This window comes from Varanus komodoensis, unplaced genomic scaffold (assembly GCF_004798865.1).
Source record: "Varanus komodoensis strain SLA01 unplaced genomic scaffold, ASM479886v1 scaffold5, whole genome shotgun sequence".
Lineage (NCBI taxonomy): Eukaryota > Metazoa > Chordata > Lepidosauria > Squamata > Varanidae > Varanus > Varanus komodoensis.
Window position 1 is genome coordinate 8,711,707 of NW_025336087.1, and position 20,876 is coordinate 8,732,582.

Sequence of the window (20,876 nt, forward strand, 5' to 3'; positions counted from 1 at the left end):
TTCCCTTAGCTGCAGCCCCAAAGCCAATTGGTAATTCTGAGGGGCTATTGTGCCACTGCCATAACCAATGCAATTTTAAAATCAGTTTTAAGCATTAATGCCACCTGTAGGCTCATCTATATAAGAGAAGGAACAAAGGTGAGAAATTACCTAAGAACCAATTAACCGCTTTTCCATCCAGCAAAGCAGAAGTGATGCGATTATTGTCTTACTTTGATATAAACATGGCTAGTTTTTAAGCTTGTAATCAAAGTCTTGATTCTAGGTGCCCACCTGCTGAAGAGAGGTGACAGGGACTTCTTGGTAGCAGGGACATGTAATAAATTTGTTCAGTTCCTATTTCCATTCAGACTCACCAAATTTGCAATTCCTGAACATGAACAATGAAGTAATTAGATGCCGAATGCATTTATAAGCTGGACTATCTGCTTTTTAAAGGTTTGACACTGTTAACCAAAAAAAAAAAAGCTATGTTACAGCAGCAGAAGCTGTAGGATACCACACTTTCATTTAATAGAATGGCATAGATTTAGCCTGGAAAAAACTTATTTACACTGCACTCTTTGAGCATCAACCCACTGAAATAAGGGTAATTATGTTTTCTTTTGGGCAATTTGAACAACGCAGTAAGCATTAGAAAAAGATTACATTTAGCAACATGATTATAATTATTGATAACATTAAATTATTATGTTTGCTAAAAATCAAGTGCTGAGCTGGAGGAAGAAGGTAGGCAGAGGAGAAGTTGGGACAGGGGAGGAGTTGCTGCTCTTGCCAGGCATCTTTATAGTTCTTTCAAACAAGTTATATAGAAGCCACAAGCCACCTTGAACCATCCAAGAACAAGTCATGATTCTTCAGGATGGTTTGTGTGTTGTTAACCACCTGCACAATCTATCATATCAGGTCTGAGAACAAGAGGGTTTTCTGAGTGGTGTGACCTTCCCACTGAGGGCCACCCAGTGCCAACCATGCCATCTTTTTGGCACCAGGTTAAGATGGCTCTTTATTCTTAAGGTTTTCAAAGATATAGGATCCAAGGGCTTGAGGGGATTACCCATACCAGGTGTTTTTACAGAGCTACTTTTCACTGTATGTTCTTTTAGCAGTTTTTAATTTTTGGTTTAAAAATATTTGTATTTTGATAAGGTTTTATGGTATTTTATTGCATTGTTTTTGTGAACTATTAAAATTGTCTGGGGAGCTTTGGCTATTGGGCCTATAGGAATTCAATAAATAATAAATATGACAAATCATTCTGAAACAAACAAGGCTGATATTCCACCATAGGTATCATGAGAATCAGATCATTATATAATACTGCCATAAAATGTCAACTCCAAAAGATCACAAGAGTAGGCAGAATGGCAAAGAACTTCCCACACACATTCCTTTGCCCTCAGTTCTTTGAAGTTCAGCCACTGAGTACAGCTACAACATGTCATCAATACAACATCGAATATACAGCTTGAAAATAAGAAGCATCAATTGCTTGCTCAATGGCAACCTACACATACTAACTCTCCACTGTGAATTAAAACATAATATACTTTATGTTGATACTTCTCATAATAAAATCAAATGTCTTCCAACCTTCTGATACTGAAGGCATTCTAAAAATAGGATGACTTTCTTGAGAGAAAAAAGGAAAGAAAAATATCAAAGCATTTAGCTTGGACATAAAGAGAAGGAAAGCTAAAGAGTGGGGGGAGGAGGAGTTTAAATAGAAACAATAAAAGCCTATGCTAAGAAATAAAAAATCAGAGACCTAACCAGTTTGCCAGCCAACCTCACACAACTTTTAAATCCATCAGTATATGAGCTGCCAAGAATCATCCCAAGAATAATATTATACATATCACCCTGGGGATATTAAAAATGATTTCCCTTTGTACTATAGCTCTAACAGAAGTGATTAGGGCAAGTGATTAGATATATTGGTTTATAGTTTTTTGACTTGCCTAAGCATTATATTTTTTTAAAAAACGTTTATTTTAAAAGTATATAAAATAATATATAACTTGGCAACAAAAATCAATAAAATATAATGTTAATACCATTTCCATATTTAAACAGAACTGATGACTGATAGATATTGAAGAATCAATGTAACTGATGCTTTGACCCAGAAATATACTGTATGAGTATTTAGAACTATATGTCATATTATTTTAAACTATTTTGAAGGGCTTATTTTAATTATTAAATAATATTGTTATTAAATTGGAGGAGGGTAGGGTTTTGTTTCATTTTTGCAATAGAACCCTTTAATTTTTCATCTGTGTGACTCAGTATTATTATTAATAGCAGCAGTCACATCACCATTGTTATTTTCATTACTTTTTCTTAATAACAGGAAAAAAGAAATAGAGTTGAATATTTAATGCTCATCATAGAGGACTGAAAAATTGAGTTTGATATATGCTAAAAAATGTATCATAAGGTTTCCAACTGAAACCTCTGTATCATACAACGCTGCTCTATCAGACATTAGCAGCAGTTCTATAACCAACCAACTCAGCAATGAGTGTACAGATGTAGCTAAAGTTTTCAGATCATCCACTTGCTTTTGTGGGAAATTGCTCAGTCCATTCTGAATCAAACATTTGGGAACATAAAATATACAAATGACTCAAACAAAAGATGCAGCATAAACACCTTATTGAAAACTGTATTACTGTTTATTGCATCTCATCAAACACTGATGTCATGAATATATGGAAATGCTTAGGCAGGACACTTAACGTAACTTCTTACCCCATATTTACACTGGTGTGATGTTGCTCCATACTGGAAGCGACACTGTTCATCAGCATCATACACCTGACCTGGGGCCACTGCAGGATAAAGGAAGTCACGCTTTGGAGGCTCATTATCAAGACAAGTACCACGGCCTGAACTGTCAATATATATGAGCAAAGAAATTAGGATTATTATTAGAAATGCCAAAAATGCATAAATGCATAAGGTACATTATGTAGCTAAATGGTGTGTGAAACAGTGTTACAATTAAACATATGCTGAAGTGGTAAACTTACAGATAAAATAAGGAATTATGAAGAAATTAAAAGATTACAAACATGTCAATTGGCCACCATTGAGAAAGGAAAATGTGCTTAATTCTGTGAACACACACTACTTTTCATTATTTTTCTAACCCTGCTATTTATTTTAATTGAAAATGAGTGAATTCAGAAATCTGTGAGAAGACTGGGTCATTCTGAAAATTATGTGGTGGGGGGGACAGGACAATTTTCACCAACATACCTCTGCAGCCCCTTATTCCTCCCAAAATCTGCTCCAGATATTGATGTGCCCCTCAATAGCACACTATTTTGCTATAGTGTGTGACTGCAGAGAGAAGGTAAATTTGTGGAAATGGCTCCTTCCCTTGTATATGCCCGACCGCCCTTTGAGATCTGCGGGAGAGTCCCTTCTCCGGGAACCCTCCATGAAAGAAATTAGGAGAGTAAGTACTCGGAGGAGGGCTTTCTCTGCGGTGGCGCCCAACCTATGGAATTCACTCCCCAAAGAGGTCCACCTGGCACCGTCGTTACTGGTTTTTCGGCGCCAGGTAAAGACCTTCTTATTTAAACATCATTTTAATTGTTAAAACATATGATCTGGCCAGGGCAACTTCTTCTTCCTTCTCTTTCTCCTCCTGTATTTTTATTGACTTACTTTATACTGATAATTTTAATTTTATATTTGTAACTCAGTGTATTTTTTGTATTTTTGTATTTAATGGTAATTTATTATGTTCTATTGTGTTTCAATGTATTTTATTGTGTTGTAAGCCACCCCGAGGTTTCGGCAAGGGGCGGCATAGAAATGTAATAATAATAATAATAATATTTGCACACATCTCGTCCACAAATAAGACTCCTGTTTGTTGATGGACTCTTCTGAATCCTACCCATAAATTACTACATATGCTGAATAACTAATATAAAGAATATATTATATACTGAAAGAATATAAAATAACGTATTATTCTACAAACAAAGCAAAAAAATAAAGTTCTCTTGATATACTATTTTATAATTTATGTTTTTATCTGTTCAGCCTTAAAATGTGGTAGTTCACTACATTTTTCATTTTGTAGATGAAGCTGAATGGGAACAGCTTGTTCAAGGTCTTCATTGACTCTATGGCCAAACTTGCATTAGAACACCATTCTCCCAGGTTTACATTTGAAATTTTGTGCCAAACTTTATGCAGTACTTCTGCTTTCAGAACCTGAATAGAAACTGGATTAAGTCCCAGAGCTTCTTCTCCACTGAGGGTTTGACTGTGATTAAGTGTATTCAAGGCTAGCTCTTAAAATATTCAGGAAGAAAATAGATGTTAGCTTAGATTGCTAACAAGGAAACAAAAACTGAATGAAGTTGAGGATTAACTGGAGCTGCAGATCTTTGCTCTTGCTCAAATGTACTTCAAAAAGGGAAATCAGATTCTTTTACAATATGCTTCATACTATACCAATCCTTCAATCTTAATACACTTACAAGGGAATAAGCCCTACTGAACACAACAGGACTTTTTGCATGAACATGCATAGATGTAAATATTTTCATTTTCATTTTATATAGTCAAATTAGTATTTATATTCATTCACAGGAATATTTTTAGGCTGAAATCCAATCCACATGTAACTTAGAGTCAGTCCCATTGGTAAAACTAGGACTGACTTCAGAACAGACGTGCATGAGATTTCAATACTACATAAAATAATAAAATAAAATAAAATATTATTTTTGGCCAAGATACCTATTTTGCAATATGTATAATCCCATACTGAAAACATCTTTTCCATATACTTTGCCAGAAGCTAGTAATTTTACAAGTAAATTATCTATAACTATTATTTTAGGCAACAAGTATTTCAAATTGAGATTTTTAAAAATGAGGGATGTGGTTAGTACCTCCTAAGCCCAGTTCATTTGCTTTTCCTAAATAATTATGCAAAGCTTCTAAAATGTTCTAAACTCCTTCTGAAAAACAAAAATCCCAATACTTCAGAATCAGCTACCTGCACCACTGTGAAATATTGATCTAAACTAGTGCATGCAAGTACTCTAGTCTAAGATCACGACAATAATGTGACATAAGAACAAATGCCTGGTCCAAAATGTCACATTTGCATCATGGAATGTATTGAATTATCATGCATTTGCTGTTCCCATTCATTTCAATAAAGAAACGCAGCATTCTCAGAGGAAGTGCTTGCCAGTCTGTGACCTACATATACACAGCTTGTGTCAAGGCAGTACATCACCTAAGGGAGGTTGGGGAGTTTGACTCATGACATATGTCTCAGGAAACTAAATAATTATACATTTTTGCATAATTGTTTATATTTGCCATTTACAAGCTTTCCAAGGCTACTGGTGCCAAAGTAGCTTCATGCCCAGTGCAAATATTAGTTCTGGAGAGGAAGATTTCTGCCAAAATTGTGGAATGATAAAGAGTTAAAAAGCTCTTTCTGGTTGCTCCTGTCCCAAGCCTGTTCAGCTAGAGGGACAATTTTATTTTATTTTATTTTATTTCCAAAAGAATGTAGGGCCACATGACATGTTTAATATTGTGTGTAGTTTGGCCTATATACATCCAATTCTGACATAAAAACTTTTTTTTTTTTTACTTCATCCTGGTTTCTCTGAAAAGCCAGCTCTCCATGTAGAAGGCGATGGGATTGTGGCTGTTGCACAAGTGTATTCATTATGTAGCATTAACTCCCTTCTCATGGCCAATAGAATTTTTAAAAAGAAATTATTCCCAAGGAGACAATCAAGAATACTGGAATAATATATGTAGTAAAGGAAATCATTCATGGAATCCTATAAACATTGCAACACAAATACTGCAAATTCTGAAAACAGCAACATCAGAAGAATGCTGACAATGGTCAAGGTTACATTTACATAGTATTCTGCTACAATACATGTTGCATATGTGTCAAAGGCCTCAGATAGATATTTCCTATTGTTTCAATGATGGCAAGCAAACAGCAAATTCAAAGCAGTCAGCATTAGTTTCTTCAAGGTACATATGAATTGTACTGACAAAATGTACACTTTCCTTTGAAGTAATTAAATTTAGTTCTCTTACAATGCCACTTTACTAACTGAGCACTGTTAGCACGTCATGGGCATGTCATCAGTGCTTGTCATCAGTGATGCAACAATATCCAGTAAGTGCTTTTGACACTCACATATCACATATTGTGATTTGAATGTTGCACAATTGCAGTATTTCCCCAAACACAAATGCTACCATGAAACAAGGAGTAGTTTCCAATGAGGTGCTCAAGTCCCCACTGATTCTTCTGCATCTTTGACAATTCTGTTCAGCAAGTGCTGCCAACAATTTGCATAACAGATATCTACTGTTCCTGGGGACAACTGGATATGAGCAGCAATGGTAATTTCTGGAATGGGGCAGTTCAGTGGAACTTGCATAAGGAGCTTTGCCAACCTGTCCCAATCCAGAAATGTGTGTTTCTGTTCATTTGTGGGCTTCCTCTAAAAAAAGAACTAAATCTTTATTGTGTGGGCAGTGGGTTCTGCTTGCACAGCAGAACTGGCAAGACTCACTGCTTACAGAAGAAATCTGGCAAGCGGCAAAAGAATCAGTAGGGGTATAAATACCTCATTAGATAAGAACTGCCCAGGATTTCTAGAAGTCATGCTTTATCCTTGTGCCTATTCTCCCATGAAAGGCTGATCTTTCAGAAAGCAGAAAATCTCCAATCCTATATATTATCTTCACTTACACTTTCAACCTTGCCAGAAAATCATTAGTATGACACTTATAGTCCATCATACTCAATATACTGTAAAAATCCAATAGTTCGTCTTATTTTCCCATGAGTAATACAGAGGTATAAGCTATTTTCCTACTCCCTGAGAAAAAACCTTTAGGAAGCAACACTTTATCCAGGGACCTATACTGGAACATCTAACTCAAAAACACATACTGTGTTTACTATGGAATACTCTAGATGACTGCCGAGGCCCAAATGATCCTCTTCACATCATTATGACTAGAAATATGTATATTTTCCTAACCATAATTTACATGCAAAAAGAATCTATCATAAACTGAAACTATTCATTAAAATTAGCTCTTCAAACTATGTAACACTGCTACCACAATTCTTTCAGACAAGATTATTTTTGGTGGGAACTGTGTGTGCGCGCGCCGGTGGGAGGGGGAATTGAGAAACTGCATTTACCAGTCAGGATCATATTATTCTGTTGAGTACTTTCATAGCTGAACTCAGACTAACTTTGTATAAATGTCTGTATTTCTGACATACAAAACTAAAAACATTTTAGAAATAAACCCAACACTAATCCAGTCTAGGCCAATACAATGCAATGCAATGTATAATACCTTGAGAATGTATAAGGCCATTGCTGAATTTGTGTGAAAATGCCATTTGTGCTTATCAGTGTCTGTACATGAAAATGCTCATGCAGTTGCCCTAATTCCTGCCAAAGAGGCAGTTTAAAAAACTTGGGTTCAGATGCCTTCTTTTACACGTTCATGAACTTCTAGATTGTTCTTATCCATAAAGATCTCAGAAAAAACTGTATTCATCCATTCTTAAAATTACCAAAAGGACATCTTTTGTAAAGGTTTGTTTCTTATTCTCTAATGCTGACAAATATGTATCTTTTAGAACATCTGAATTTCTTGCCAATGCTTTACAGATGTGCAAGATAAAATACAAAGGATGGACAGGGAACAATTCAACTTGTTTGAGGGTTTGTTAGAGTTGTAACCTTGTATGATGACAACTTGCTAAGATATAATAAGCTTTGTGTTTATTTCCAATTATTAACATTCTTGTTGTGATGCAACTTATTTTTAATCCAAATATTCAAAACAATATAAATTAATATTTCAGCTCAGCAGTGGTGGAGAGGGGGAGATGGCACTGGGCCATCCCTTTCTTGCTCTGCCTTGCCAAAGAGGAACAACCTCTCTGGCAAGCCAGAATAAGAAAAGAGGGCAGTGAAGGAATCCGCTGCGTTATACAGCCTACAATTGAACACCAGTTGCCATTCAGCAGCTTCTCACTCTGCTGCTCATGTGAGAGGGATGATACAAGGGAATTCACTACAGTGTTCAACCTCAGCTGGCCACCGTCATTCAGCCGCTTCTTGACCCCACTGCTGCTTGTTCACATATGTGAGGGACTGGTGAATGCAGCTGGTGCATGCAGAAGGGACAGAGGGAGAATTAATTGTACAGTGCTTCTCCTTTCCACACTGCTGCCCAGTGGATGCTTGCTCCTGCTGCTGGTTTATTTATACATGCAAGGTGCTTCCCTCTGGTATGTGAAAGGGGCAGCAGGGGAATCAACTGAGTGGCACTGCTCCTTTCCACACTGCTGCAGATTCTTGCCACTGCTGCTGGCTCAAGAGGAGCAGGGCAAAGAGTTTTGTTTTGGTAAGTGAGAGGGGAAGCAGAAGAGATTCTGCTGTGTTGCACAGTCCCCAATCACTGTCATGTGCAGCTGCTTGTCTCTGCTGTCCATGTACAGAACCTCCCTTGGAGAGGGATGCAGCTCGTTTCTGCAGGGCTGTCCAGCTGATCCCTGTTACCTGCTTTGCCAGAAGGTGGATCAGGGGATCTCACCTGCTCCAGCAAGCAGTCCCCTCTAGAGCAGGAGAATATGGTGCCTGAACAGCTTCCTCATCTTCTCTGCAGTGCCTCAGGTTTGTGTAGCAGAGACTGCTTGACAGCCACAGCTAAATGAACTCAGGCTCCTGAATGTGGTTGTCAAAGTCAGAGTTACCGTGATGTTCCTGATTATCTTTCAGGCACATCCATGCAAGAAATCATGCACAGTAGAAACCATGCTGGATTACTTTTAGTAACATATAAACTGGACCAATTATCTACACCAGCCCATCAACACACAGACAGAAACCAAACACTATCCTATATGAAGTCTAGACATGTAAAAGAAGGCTGAAGAAGGAAAAAGTACAACAATTACCTGGAGAAGGGGTTCCTGAGGTCCCTGCACTAAGATGGATGCACTGTCAGGGCTAAACTGTTGACCACTGTAGGATGGCATCTCTTCTTCACCCTTTACTCCTATTTCTGCTCTGTCAGCACTGTCAAATGTGGTAGCACTGACCATTCCTTTGGTGAAGGGGATCCTTATATACAGCAGTGTACACACAACCCATTTGATAATGTGCAAACATTTCTGGATTAGGGCTCATGGAAGAAACATTTTATTATTATATATTCACCCCAGCAGGGTATGCATGATGGAGTGGTTTTTTCCCCAAGAATCCATCAACTTTCTTCAGAGACTACTTACTCTAAAAAGCTGGTGATATAATCCCTGCTGCAGGATGACCATGAGAAGGGGTTGGTGTTTGCTGTAATGTGCGCTGCCATAAGTTTTGCTGCTTCATGACCTTTGGTCCCACAAGAATTTCCAATTCCATCATGGTTCATACCAAAACTGTCCAAAAGAGGGGGGGGGGAGAATCCATTATTTTATATGAAATAGACAATTATTATAATATTGTAAGATTTTCATATGCAGTTGATATTGAAAAAATATATTAAGTGAATGAGAACTAAACAAAAGGATATATAGTTATGTCATACATTTAAATCTAAAGGCTTTTAGCATAGCCATTTAGGCTACAGAACTTACACAAGAATAGTACATTTTTATTATTCATGCCTTTCTTTTATGAAAGGTCTTCTAAAGATATAACTTTAGTTCATTCTAAGAATTTTGCTACATTTTAAATTCCTTTGTGTGTTTAATGGGGTTTACTTCTACGTTAGTATCACACAGACTGCAGCCTTAGTAACTTTCACGATGTGGCAACGTTCAAGGAAGATTCAAGGAAGTTAAGTAAGATACTGTGGTTAGTAAAAAGGAAAATATTAAGAAGCCAGATAATATTATATACTATAAACTGACAAGATAGTACAGAACAATGTATTACAAATACCTTTCAAAATGACATTAAATGCACAGCTTGCAGCAAAATAAGTTTAGGAAAAAAAAATAAAATCAAGAATGAAGGAACCTCATCTGAAACACAACTACATTTCCCTCTCCTGCTGTGATGCTGTAAAAAAAAAGTCATGTCTGCACTACAAAAAAACAATAATGCCAATAACAGTAATCTCCCCTATTGCTATTTGCAGTGCAAAGATTTTTCCTCCCCTTGCTCTGCAAGACTGTGGCAGGGTAGGGGCAGGTTAAGCCTCCCCTCTCTGAATGTTATACTCCTGATCCAGAATGGATTCCCCACATTCAGCTTTAGTTTAAAAAAAAATCAGACTTTTTGCAAGTAACACATTCAGCAGATATAAGACTTTAATCTTCTAACCATTTGCCTCTAACCTATCCTCTCTATTACTTGAATGCAATGATTAATTAAGAGGTTCCAAAGATTTTTGCTAGATATATCTACTCTGCTGCCATAAAGATTTAATGTTCAAACTCAGTGGCTCAATTCAGATATCAGATCAAACCATGGCCTGCACTAATCACCATTTAAAATTCAAACTGCGGCTTTAACTGCCAATTGTACAACAGGTAAGCAACAGTTTAAAACTGAATGCCTATTTCTATATTCCATTCCACTCATCTTTGCAATTAACTTCTTTCCCACTGTGAACAGACTGTGAAGGTTGGCTGTCTTTTAAACTATGCTTTGCCATATTTGCCTGAATAACTTTGGACCAGGATATCCTATAGAGGGGCTTTGCCCTTCTCAACATGACCAGTCAGTCACTGAAGTCATCAGAAGACATTCTTCTCCTGGTTCCACATGAACCTTCAGCATGAGTGGAGGCTACAATGAAAGAAGACTTCAGGATGGCAACTCAATTTCTGTGGAAATATGGAAGTCAGGCAAGCACTCACACCTTTGGGATGCCTTTCTTGCTGACCAGCCATGGTTTTTAATTTGTGTTATTCCTCTATGTTTTATCTTTTTATTATTCCCTGCTCCAGAATTTGCCTAGATATGACGCAGTATAAAAATACTGTAAAATAAAAGTGATGTATGTATTGGAGTATTATTTACTCTGACCAGCAGTGCTTCTCTAAAGTCTCAGGCAATGATCCTCCAAAGACCTGCTAGGAGATCTTCATAAACGATTACATCTGGGAACTTCTGCATGCAAAACACCACTGCTATATTCTCTCCCATGGCTATGTTTCCTTAACTAAGTTTGCCTCCATGTCTTAATTTAGTTTATTAATCTATTGTGTGGCTGGCATCACACAATAGATTAAACCCCTTGGGTTTAATTGTGGTTAAAATTCCTCTGTTCTGACATAAGATTAGACAAAGTAGGGGTCATGTGGTGTCTCCTGCCTCCTTTTCCCCTGCTCAGTCCTCCTCCAATATCCCAGGAAACACTACAGGAGCTCCAAGATTTCTACTGAGCTGCAACAAGCCATTTAGTGGTAGCAGTGGCATGACTTTCTTAAAAAGCACCTCTGTCTTATCTACATTTGGAGAACATAAGTATAGCCCAGGCCAATACGATTATCCTCCTATCTCTTCCTGAGGATTCTGCTAGAAAGGGTGCTTTCCACTCTACCGTTTTATAAAAACAAACAATCAAACAAACTGAAAATATAGTTTGCAGTGACCTCTCCAGATGGGTGGGGCAGGAAGGCCTGCTTTGGAGACCTCTCTATCTACCCTTTCACTTCCTCTCTCTCTATGGTGATCACTGTTTTCTGCAGTATTTAAAAAAATGAATAGGCTTTATGACAGTTCATTCATAAGTATGGGTTTCTGGTAACTCAGATGTACGGGGACTACCTGTATACAAAATAGTGCCTTGAGTATACTGCAAAATTTGCTCTATACTATAGCACCTTAGGAAGTGGCAAACCCTGAAGGAAACTCTAGTGGAAGTGATGTACAAATCAATAGGTGTAATTTTCATAGGTAAAATCATGCAATCATTGACACATAGCTAGGCTAGAGAAAATTCCTCTTTTCTAGAAATCAGCATGGGTGCATCCTTGAAATGTAGCTGACATTAACCAGGCACCATTCCAGAGAAAGCTAATTGGCACTTGACAGGTAACAGCAGCTCAAACACAGGGAAATTCATGCCAACCCACCCCATTCTCCTTCTCTTCTATGTAATAGCAACCCATCCTACCCATTCCTTTGGAGCATCTTCTTTGGTATGCAAGCAAGAAAGATCACACCACTGTAGCTTTTTACTTGGAAAACTAAACTACTGGAAAGTGTCAACTAAGTTATGTGTAACTCTTTAATGATCAATGTATAAGAGGACCAGCTGAGGACTGCTCAGGCATGCCATCTGGTATGATTTGTTGGAAGGTTATTCTCAAGAATAAATCTTTTAAAAGGGCATATGCAAACCAGAACACTGACCATTTGGTCAACAGAAGAATGGGGCTGTGCGGCTTGTGATTTGAGGGAACAAGCCTGCACTGGTTTTGAAGCCCTCCCTTGCTGCTAGTATAGAGTGTGGAAGCTTTTCCTAGCTATCCCTAAGTGCTGCTTTGACACCTGTGTGTCTACTGCTTTTGCTAAGGGGTTCTCCATTTTTTTTTTTCACTTGATCATAGCTTTTTTATTTTTTGGTCCAGATTTTGGCAACACAATAAGCCATGGTGAGCTTATTAAAGCCTATCACAAGCCATGGCTAAGTTAGGGAGTGCTGGATTCAAAAAACACAGTAGACCACCATGGCTTATAAACTACCATAGCTTAAGGCACTATACAAACCCAGCCATTATGTGATGTTTAACAAGTCTTAGCACACTGGAATTTAACCTTAAAGACATATAAGCTCTCCAGTTAGCATGAATGTATTTTGGATTATTTTTCTCTTCCACATCTGCCCATCAATTGTTAATCCAAGAGAACTTTGATACACAATTTAATGTTGTAAGGGTCGGCCTCCTAAAACAAAAATAAAATAATTTCTAGGTTGATGCAAACATCTTCCAGGCAGTTTCTGGTATCTCAGGTAAGATGCCTATTGGTTTACAATAGAGATTTCCTGAAGAGATTGCAGCCCCTGTTATAGCAATATTGAGAAAAAGGATTGGTGGAGTATAGCTGCTGTTCTTTGGATAATTCTTCTCTTGTATTGCCTTAATTATGCAGATTTCTTTATGCCTGAGAAATCCAAGGCCACCTGTCACATATACAGTATTTGGCATACAGCTCTTTCCCATACCATTCAGGTAATTCAGGTATCTGGACCCATTTCAGTTCGGCTTCAGACCTGGGTACGGTACTGAATCTGCCTTGGTCGCCCTGTACGATGACCTGTGCAGGGAGAAGGACAGGGGGAGTGCGTCCCTGTTGGTTCTTCTGGACCTCTCAGCGGCTTTCGATACCATCGACCATGGTATCCTTCTGGATAGGCTAGCGGGATTGGGGGTTGGAGGCACTGCTTTGCAGTGGTTCCGCTCCTATCTCAATGACCATTTCCAGAAGGTGGTGCTGGGGGACTATGGCTCTGCACCATGGCAGCTATGCCATGGAGTACCGCAGGGGTCCATTTTGTCCCCTTTGCTGTTTAACATCTACATGAAACTGCTGGGAGAGGTCATCAGGAGGTGTGGGCTGCGGAATCATCAGTACGCTGATGATACCCACCTCTACCTCTCGTTTTCCACCAATCCAGGTGAGGCAGTGGCTGTGCTGAACCGGTGCCTGGCCGAGGTAATGGGCTGGATGAGGGCCAATAAACTGAAGCTCAATCCAGACAAGACGGAGGTCCTGTTAGTTGGCGGATCGGGCTTCGGGGAGGGTGAATTGAACCTAGTCCTGAATGGGGTTGCACTCCCTCTTAGGGACACGGTCCGCAGCTTGGGAGTGCTCCTCGACCCAGAGCTTTCACTGGAAGCTCAGGTGACAGCAGTGGCGAGGAGCGCTTTCTTTCAGCTTCGGCTGATCCATCAGCTGCGCCCCTACCTGGAGTACGACTGCCTGGCGACAGTGACACAGGCGTTGGTGACTTCCCGCCTTGACTTCTGTAATGCGCTCTACGTGGGGCTACCCTTGAAGACGGTCTGGATACTTCAATTGGTTCAAAATAGAGCCGCCAGGCTGCTGACGGGGACTGGGCGTTATGTTCACATGACTCCAGTCCTCTGTCAGCTTCACTGGCTTCCCATTGAAGTCCGGGCCCAATTCAAGGTGTTGGTGATGACCTATAAAGCCCTTAATGGCTTGGGTCCTGGTTACCTGAAGGAGCGCTTACATCCATATATGCCCGCCCACCCGCCCCCTGAGATCAGCGGGAGAGGCCCTCCTCCGGGAACCCTCCGTGAAGGAAACTGGGAGGGCAAGTACTCGGAGGAGGGCTTTCTCTGCGGTGGCGCCCAATCTATGGAATGCGCTCCCCAGAGAGGTCCGCCTGGCGCCGTCGTTGTTTTTCGGCGCCAGGCAAAGACCTTTTTATTCAAACGTCATTTTAACTGTTAATAGTATTTATTTATTTTATTCTTTGGCCAGGGCGACTTATTTTATATTGTTAATTCATAGTATTTTTAATTGATTTATGTTGTGAGCCGCCCCGAGGCTTCGGTGAATGGGGCGGCATAGAAATTTTCTAAATAAATAATAAATAAATAATACAAGTCCAGGCCACCTGGGAAGAGCCTGTGTTACATCTCAATCACAGAACAGTGTTAGTCTAGTTCCAAGAAGGCATGACACTGGTGTAAGGATCAAGATGAAGCTTTTTGTGTATTTTTGTAGCATTAGAAAGAGTAGAAATTGAGTGGCTCTTACAGGGCAAAAGTAACATGTGAAGAAGAGCCCAAAGGAAAACCATCTTCTGAATTTATCAATAATAATGATATATGTGAGAACAGAGAACAGCCCTACTTAACCAAACCAAAGGCCTATCTAGTTCAGCATCCTATCCGCCACAGTGGTAAATGACATGCCTATTGTGAGCTCACAAACAGAACATAGAAATGTTATAATAATAATAATAATAATAATAATAATAATAACAACAACAACAACAACATGAAGGCAGTAGCCCCCTTGCATGCTGTTTCCCAGGGACTAGTATTTTATAGCTTCTAAGTCTGGGACTCTGTATTCTGGTACTCAAGATAATAGTTTGATGATAGTCATGTGATTTATGAAACAGTCTAATTTCCCTTTAAAGCCATCTAAGTTAATTGCTATCACCACATTGTCTGGAAACAAATTATACACTTACACTTCAAGTGAAGAAACTCTTCTCCTGATCATTTTAGTTGCCCTTTTCTGTACCTTTTCCAGCTTTACAATATCCTTTTTAAGATGTGGCCACCAGAATTGTCCACACTATTCCAAGTATAATCCCACCATAGATTTAGATTAAGAATTACAATTTCAGGAGATTTACTTTGATCCCTTCCATAATGTTCCTAACATGAAATTAGCCTCTTCACAGTTCTTACACACTAAGTCAGTGTTTCCAATAAGCTATCCATGCAGACCACAAGATCCCTTTCCTGGTCAGTAATGACCAGCTCATACTCCATTAGCATATAAGAGGAATCAAAGTTTTTCTTAATCCAGTGTCAATCAATTTACTCTTACTTACATTGAATTGCATTTCTCATTTCAATGCCTATTCACCCAGCTTAGAGAGATCCCTTTGGAGCTCTTCACAAAGTCTTTATTTTTTACCATGCTGAATAATCTGGAATCATCACAAACTGAGTCACCTAACTACTCATTCTAAGTCTAGATCCTTGGTGATTGCACAGCATAGGTGACTGTTTTGGCCTGCAGAAAAATTCAAAGACTACAGCAGAGGAATACACATACTGTTGTTGTTGTTGTTAGTCGTGAAGTCGTGTCCGACCCATAATGACCCCATGGACAACATTCCTCCAGGACTTCCTGTCCTCCACCATTCCCTGGAGTCCACTTAAGCTCACACCAACTGCTTCAGTGACTCCATCTAGCCACCTCATTCTCTGCCGTCCCCTTCTTCTTTTGCCATCTGTTGTTCCCAGCATTAGGATATCTTCTCCAGGGACTCCTTCTTTCTCATTAGGTGGCCAAAGTACTTGAGTTTCATCTTCAGAATCTGGCCTTCTAAAGAGCAGTCAGGGTTGATCTCCTCAAGGACTGACCGGTTTGATCCCCTTGCGATCCAAGGGACTCGCAGGAGTTTCCTCCAGCACCACAATTCAAAGGCCTCAATTCTTCGGTGCTCAGCCTTCCTTATGGTCCAGATTTCACAGTCATACACTGCAACTGGGAAAACCATGGCCTGGACTATACGCACTTTTGTTGGCAGGGTGATGTCTCTGCTTTTTAGTATGCTGTCTAGATTTGTCATAGCTTTCCTCCCCAGGAGCAAGCGTCTTTTAATTTCTTGGCTGCAGTCCCCGTCTGCAGTGATCTTGGAGCCCAGGAAAATAAAATCTGTCACTACCTCCACTTTTCCCCCATCTATTTGCCAGGAAGTGAGAGCACTGGGTGCCATGATCTTAGTTTTCTTAATGCTGAGTTTCAAGCCAACTGTTCTGCTCTCCGCCTTCACCTGCATCAAGAGGCTCTTTAGTTCCTCTTCACTTTCTGCCATTAGAGTGGTATCATCTGCATATCTGAGGTTGTTGATATTTCTCAGCAATCTTAATTCCAACTGGTGATTCATCTAGCCCCGCCTTTCTCATGATGTGTTCTGCATATAAGTTAAACAGGCAGGGCGACAGTATACAGCCTTGCCAAACTGCTTTCTCATATAGCAGGAGAACAAACTCCAAAAGTGAAAGCACTGCTATCCTAATATGCAGCCTGCCCATCCCCCAAACATTTACACTAAACTGCAATGAACCAAATATTTATTTATTTAAAACATTTCTATGCCGCCCCATCACAACAAAGCCTCGGGGCGGCTCTGAATACATTCTAAAGCAGAATTTTATTTAACCTGCCTACACCAGCATTATGGGGAATAATAGAATAAGCCAGGTAAAATCCTAGCATATCACTTAATACAACAGCAAGCTAGACAGTACATACCATTCATTAACAACAAAGCAGGCAACACATTCACTAAATCACAACAAATGAATGCGCAGTTTTATAAATTCTATTCTGAATTCCTCAAAACTGATAAGACCCTGACAGAGAAGCAGTTGACGCCTTCCTCACCAATTTGACCCTCCCCCACCTAGATATGCAGCCCAGAGAGCACCTAGTAAAACCCCTACAAAAGGAGGAACTTGAGAGTTATTAAAAACACAAAAGCAGGAAAGCTTCCAGACCCTGATGGTTTTCCAATCGAGTGGTACAAAGCCCAATCAGAAATCCTTACACACAGACTCTTGGACCTCTACCAAAGTATCTTCGAATCAGCACATTAACGCCCATGATGCAAAGTGCTAATATTTCAACTATCCCCAAACTTGGAAAAGACCACAGATCCTGTATAAATTATAGACCACTCTCCCTGATCAGCATAGATGTCAAGATCCTCACTGCAGACCTAGCTAACAGAGTTCTTGAAGTAATAGCAATCGTAATGCATCTCAACCAAGATGGGCAGGGAGCAGGAAACAGGAGGTTACTGATAGACCCAGTGACATTCAGTGCTGCCACCTGCCCCAACCTCCATCCTGTTGCTAGATGCTGGAAAAGTCTTTGATAAAATCTACTGTTCATTTATCACTACCACACATTCACAATTTGGCTTTCCTCAAGAATTTCTGGCCTGGGTGAACATCCTATATGCAAATCCAAGGTGATAAGTGTGGACCAATGGAAGCCTTTCTATGCTTTTCCCATTGGAAAGTAGCACCCGCCAAGGGTGTCCACCCTTATATTCAATATCTGCCAGGAAGCACTGGCTTGTACCATCTGACAAAATACAAATACAGAAAAATGCAAATAAAAAATATCCAGCTTTCAATACCATCAACCATGGTATCCTTCTGGGGCATCTGTCTGTCATGGGAGGCATTGTCATATAGTTGTTCTGCTCCTTCTTTGAAGGGCAATCTCAGAAGGTGATACGGAGGATTCTTTTTTGATGCTGTAGTTTTTGGCCTGTGGTGTTTCTTTGGATTTTATCTTATTCCCCATGTTATTTAATATATTCATGAAACTGTTGGGAGTGATTGTACAGAGTGGGGGGAGGGGTCAGTGCCATTAGTAAGCTTTACAGAGTTTTGGGGTTCAGTGTCATTCCATTTTTCCTTTTCATCTAAATCTATGAAAGCTGTCCTGGTTTTAAATCAGTCCCTGATGTTGGTATTGAACTGGATAAGAGGAAACAAATTGAGGCTTATCCCAGCACACCAGAGGTGTTCCTTGTGATGTCAGTTGATCAGGCAAAAGGGGTTCAACTTATACCGGATGGGGTTACATTTTCCCTGAAGACAGGTTCATTGCTTGGGTGTACTCTTGGACTCAGTCTGAACCTGGAAGCTTGGTTTTGGCAAGCGTTTGCACAGTGTTTGCACAGCTGAAGCTGGTGGACCAACTGAGCCAGTTCCTACAGGCATCTGATTTGGACATGCCTTAATTACATCCATTTAGACTACTGCAACTAACGCTTCTATTGAAAACTGTTAAGAAACTTCAATATCTGTGACCAAAGTGATGTGGGGCCAGTTACAGCGATACATGACTCCTTTGTTACAGCAGCTGCACTGACTACTGCTCTGTTTCTGAGCAGTGCTGGTTATGTCCTATAAAACCCTATATAGTTTTGGACTAGGATCCCTTAAATACTGCCTTCTCCCATATCAGCCTGCCCAGACCTTAAGATCTTGAGAAGCTTTTCTTTCAAGAATGCCACCATCAGAAACACATTTTCCTTTGTTTCCAGTTGCTTCCAGGCTGTGGAACTCCCTCCAAAGAGAAGCTAGATTTTCTGCCAGCCTTCTAATGGCAAGCAAATGCCACTTCATTAAAGAAAGAAGTGGGTTTGGTATTGTTTTATTCTGTAATTGTTATGTTTTTGTTTTTATTTAATTACTGTTATTATTTTAATCTATTTTAAATTGACTTCATAAGCTGCCTTTTTTGGTAGAAAAGTGAGGTATAAATCAAATAAATAATGAATATGGTAATAGGAGAACCATTTTGGTTTATATAATTCTGACTGATTTTCTGTTAGACAATAGCGCTGGATTAGTAGCCAGGGATATGATAAAATTCCATCAATCAATGTATCTAATCTAAAGAACTGACAATATTAAATACATCTGTCTGGTGTTGGGGGCCAAGGAGAGACTGGGATTTCTGCCAGTGAACCGACCATCTCATTGTCTAACTGACTCTCTGGCTAAAGTGCTGGAAGTGAGTTGTTGATGTTGAATCAAACTGTATTCTCATTCAGCCCCCTCTTCCCACCAGTCTCATGGTTCCTGACTTTTACAGAACTAAACTTGTGGCAAAGCATATGCTAAACCTATTGTTCTGAGATAATTTGAGATTGGGGAGGTATAATTTAGTTTCATTGCCATGTTTAATTCATCATCAGATGAAGGCCAAGGCTAAGACTGCCATTGCTCAAAATCATATCATGATGCTGGGCATTTTAAAATTAACCAGTTCCTGTAATTAGATGATCCAGCAACTAAGCCTTTACAATAGTGATACCAATTTTCAGCTGAGGACTATCATGGCCCTTGTGTGAGGAGTATAATGCCTCATTATTTGGAATGGAACATTTTGTAGTAATTTTACGAACTTCTGCTATGGTTATTAGTAATCAGTTTGTTATTAACAGTTACTTTCAGAAATCATACTATTTCTTAATTCTGTTTTATAAACAAAGATGGAAGACAGGTTTAAAAGCTCACTCCAGAAAAGCTCACACAGAACAATCTATACATGTTGGGTTCAACGAGACCTACTTAGTTCACTGGGAGTTAAGTATCTCTTAATTGCAGCTTTGCTGCACAGCTTTTAATATCCTTAAAGACCAGATATAAGAACAAGCTGCTAACCAATTGTAATAGGTCCATGTTCTAAAAGAAGACTTTATATGCTTTTAAGCAAATAAATATCCTCTGTAGTATACAAAATAAATACAATTGGTTACCACTCACTTTTTATCTCCCAAAATTAATACCTGATTTCCCTAATATGTTTCTTTTTAATTTTGCTGTCTGCCTAATCAGGGGTGCTTTGCTTAAAACTGCAGACAGAACTGAGTAACTGCTGAGCTTTGTTTTTTAAAAAACAGAGGTCAGCCATTGCCTTTCTGTTCCTGAATCCTAGGTGTAACTTGATATCTGCAACAGCTAATTCCACCAGCCTTCAATCTCAAATTTGAAACAGAGCCTAAATGCAGACCTTATGGCTATAACACCCAGACTATTTTTGTTCCTTTTGGTTTTTCCTCTTCCTCCATCCCCTGCTTTGCATAACAGTCCGATTAGGAGTTGTGGAGAATATGAAAGCATGTCAATTTTGTGACATTTTGGCTTGTTCAACAAAAATACAACTGTGGATTTGGAGTTTCTAAACTGATTCTGGAGTCAGTTTTCAAACTGTTCCCCTTATATGCACAAAGATAGCATTTTTGGATAGCAGTCAAGATAAAGAAACAAACATGTTCTTTAAATTGCATCTAAAATGCAATTGTCTGTTCCCAAGTGGAGTTTATATTGACCTTTCTTCCATCACGGAACCCAAGGTAGCTATACGAAGATCCCAGGTAATCTCCATCTAAGCACTGACCAAACGTAGACCTGGTTAGCCTTAGCAAAGTGCTTCATGTGCCTTTAGACCATGCCCTGGGTCCTGACTTGTTCAAACTTGGTGCTTTTTCTATATTAATAGCATAGTTATGGATACTCAGTGAAGTATCATAAACTTACTGATCTAAACAAAGTTTGC

The 20,876-nt window shown here is 39.3% G+C and overlaps 1 protein-coding gene across 10 annotated transcripts in view; it reads right to left on the reverse strand.

Moving 5' to 3' along the window:
• The window catches only part of ADAMTS6 (ADAM metallopeptidase with thrombospondin type 1 motif 6), a 176,860-nt gene that overhangs the window by 89,477 nt on the left and 66,507 nt on the right, over positions 1–20,876 (reverse strand). For all 10 annotated transcript variants that reach the window (XR_006416234.1, XR_006416233.1, XM_044445771.1 and 7 more), the window contains 2 exons: positions 9,347–9,493; positions 2,758–2,899 (listed from right to left, as the gene is read on the reverse strand). Coding sequence is in view for 8 of the 10 variants with exons in the window: in XM_044445771.1 (XP_044301706.1) it covers positions 2,758–2,899; positions 9,347–9,493 (289 nt within the window). In the remaining 2 variants the exon portion in view is untranslated. The remainder of the gene's footprint in view (positions 1–2,757; positions 2,900–9,346; positions 9,494–20,876) is intronic.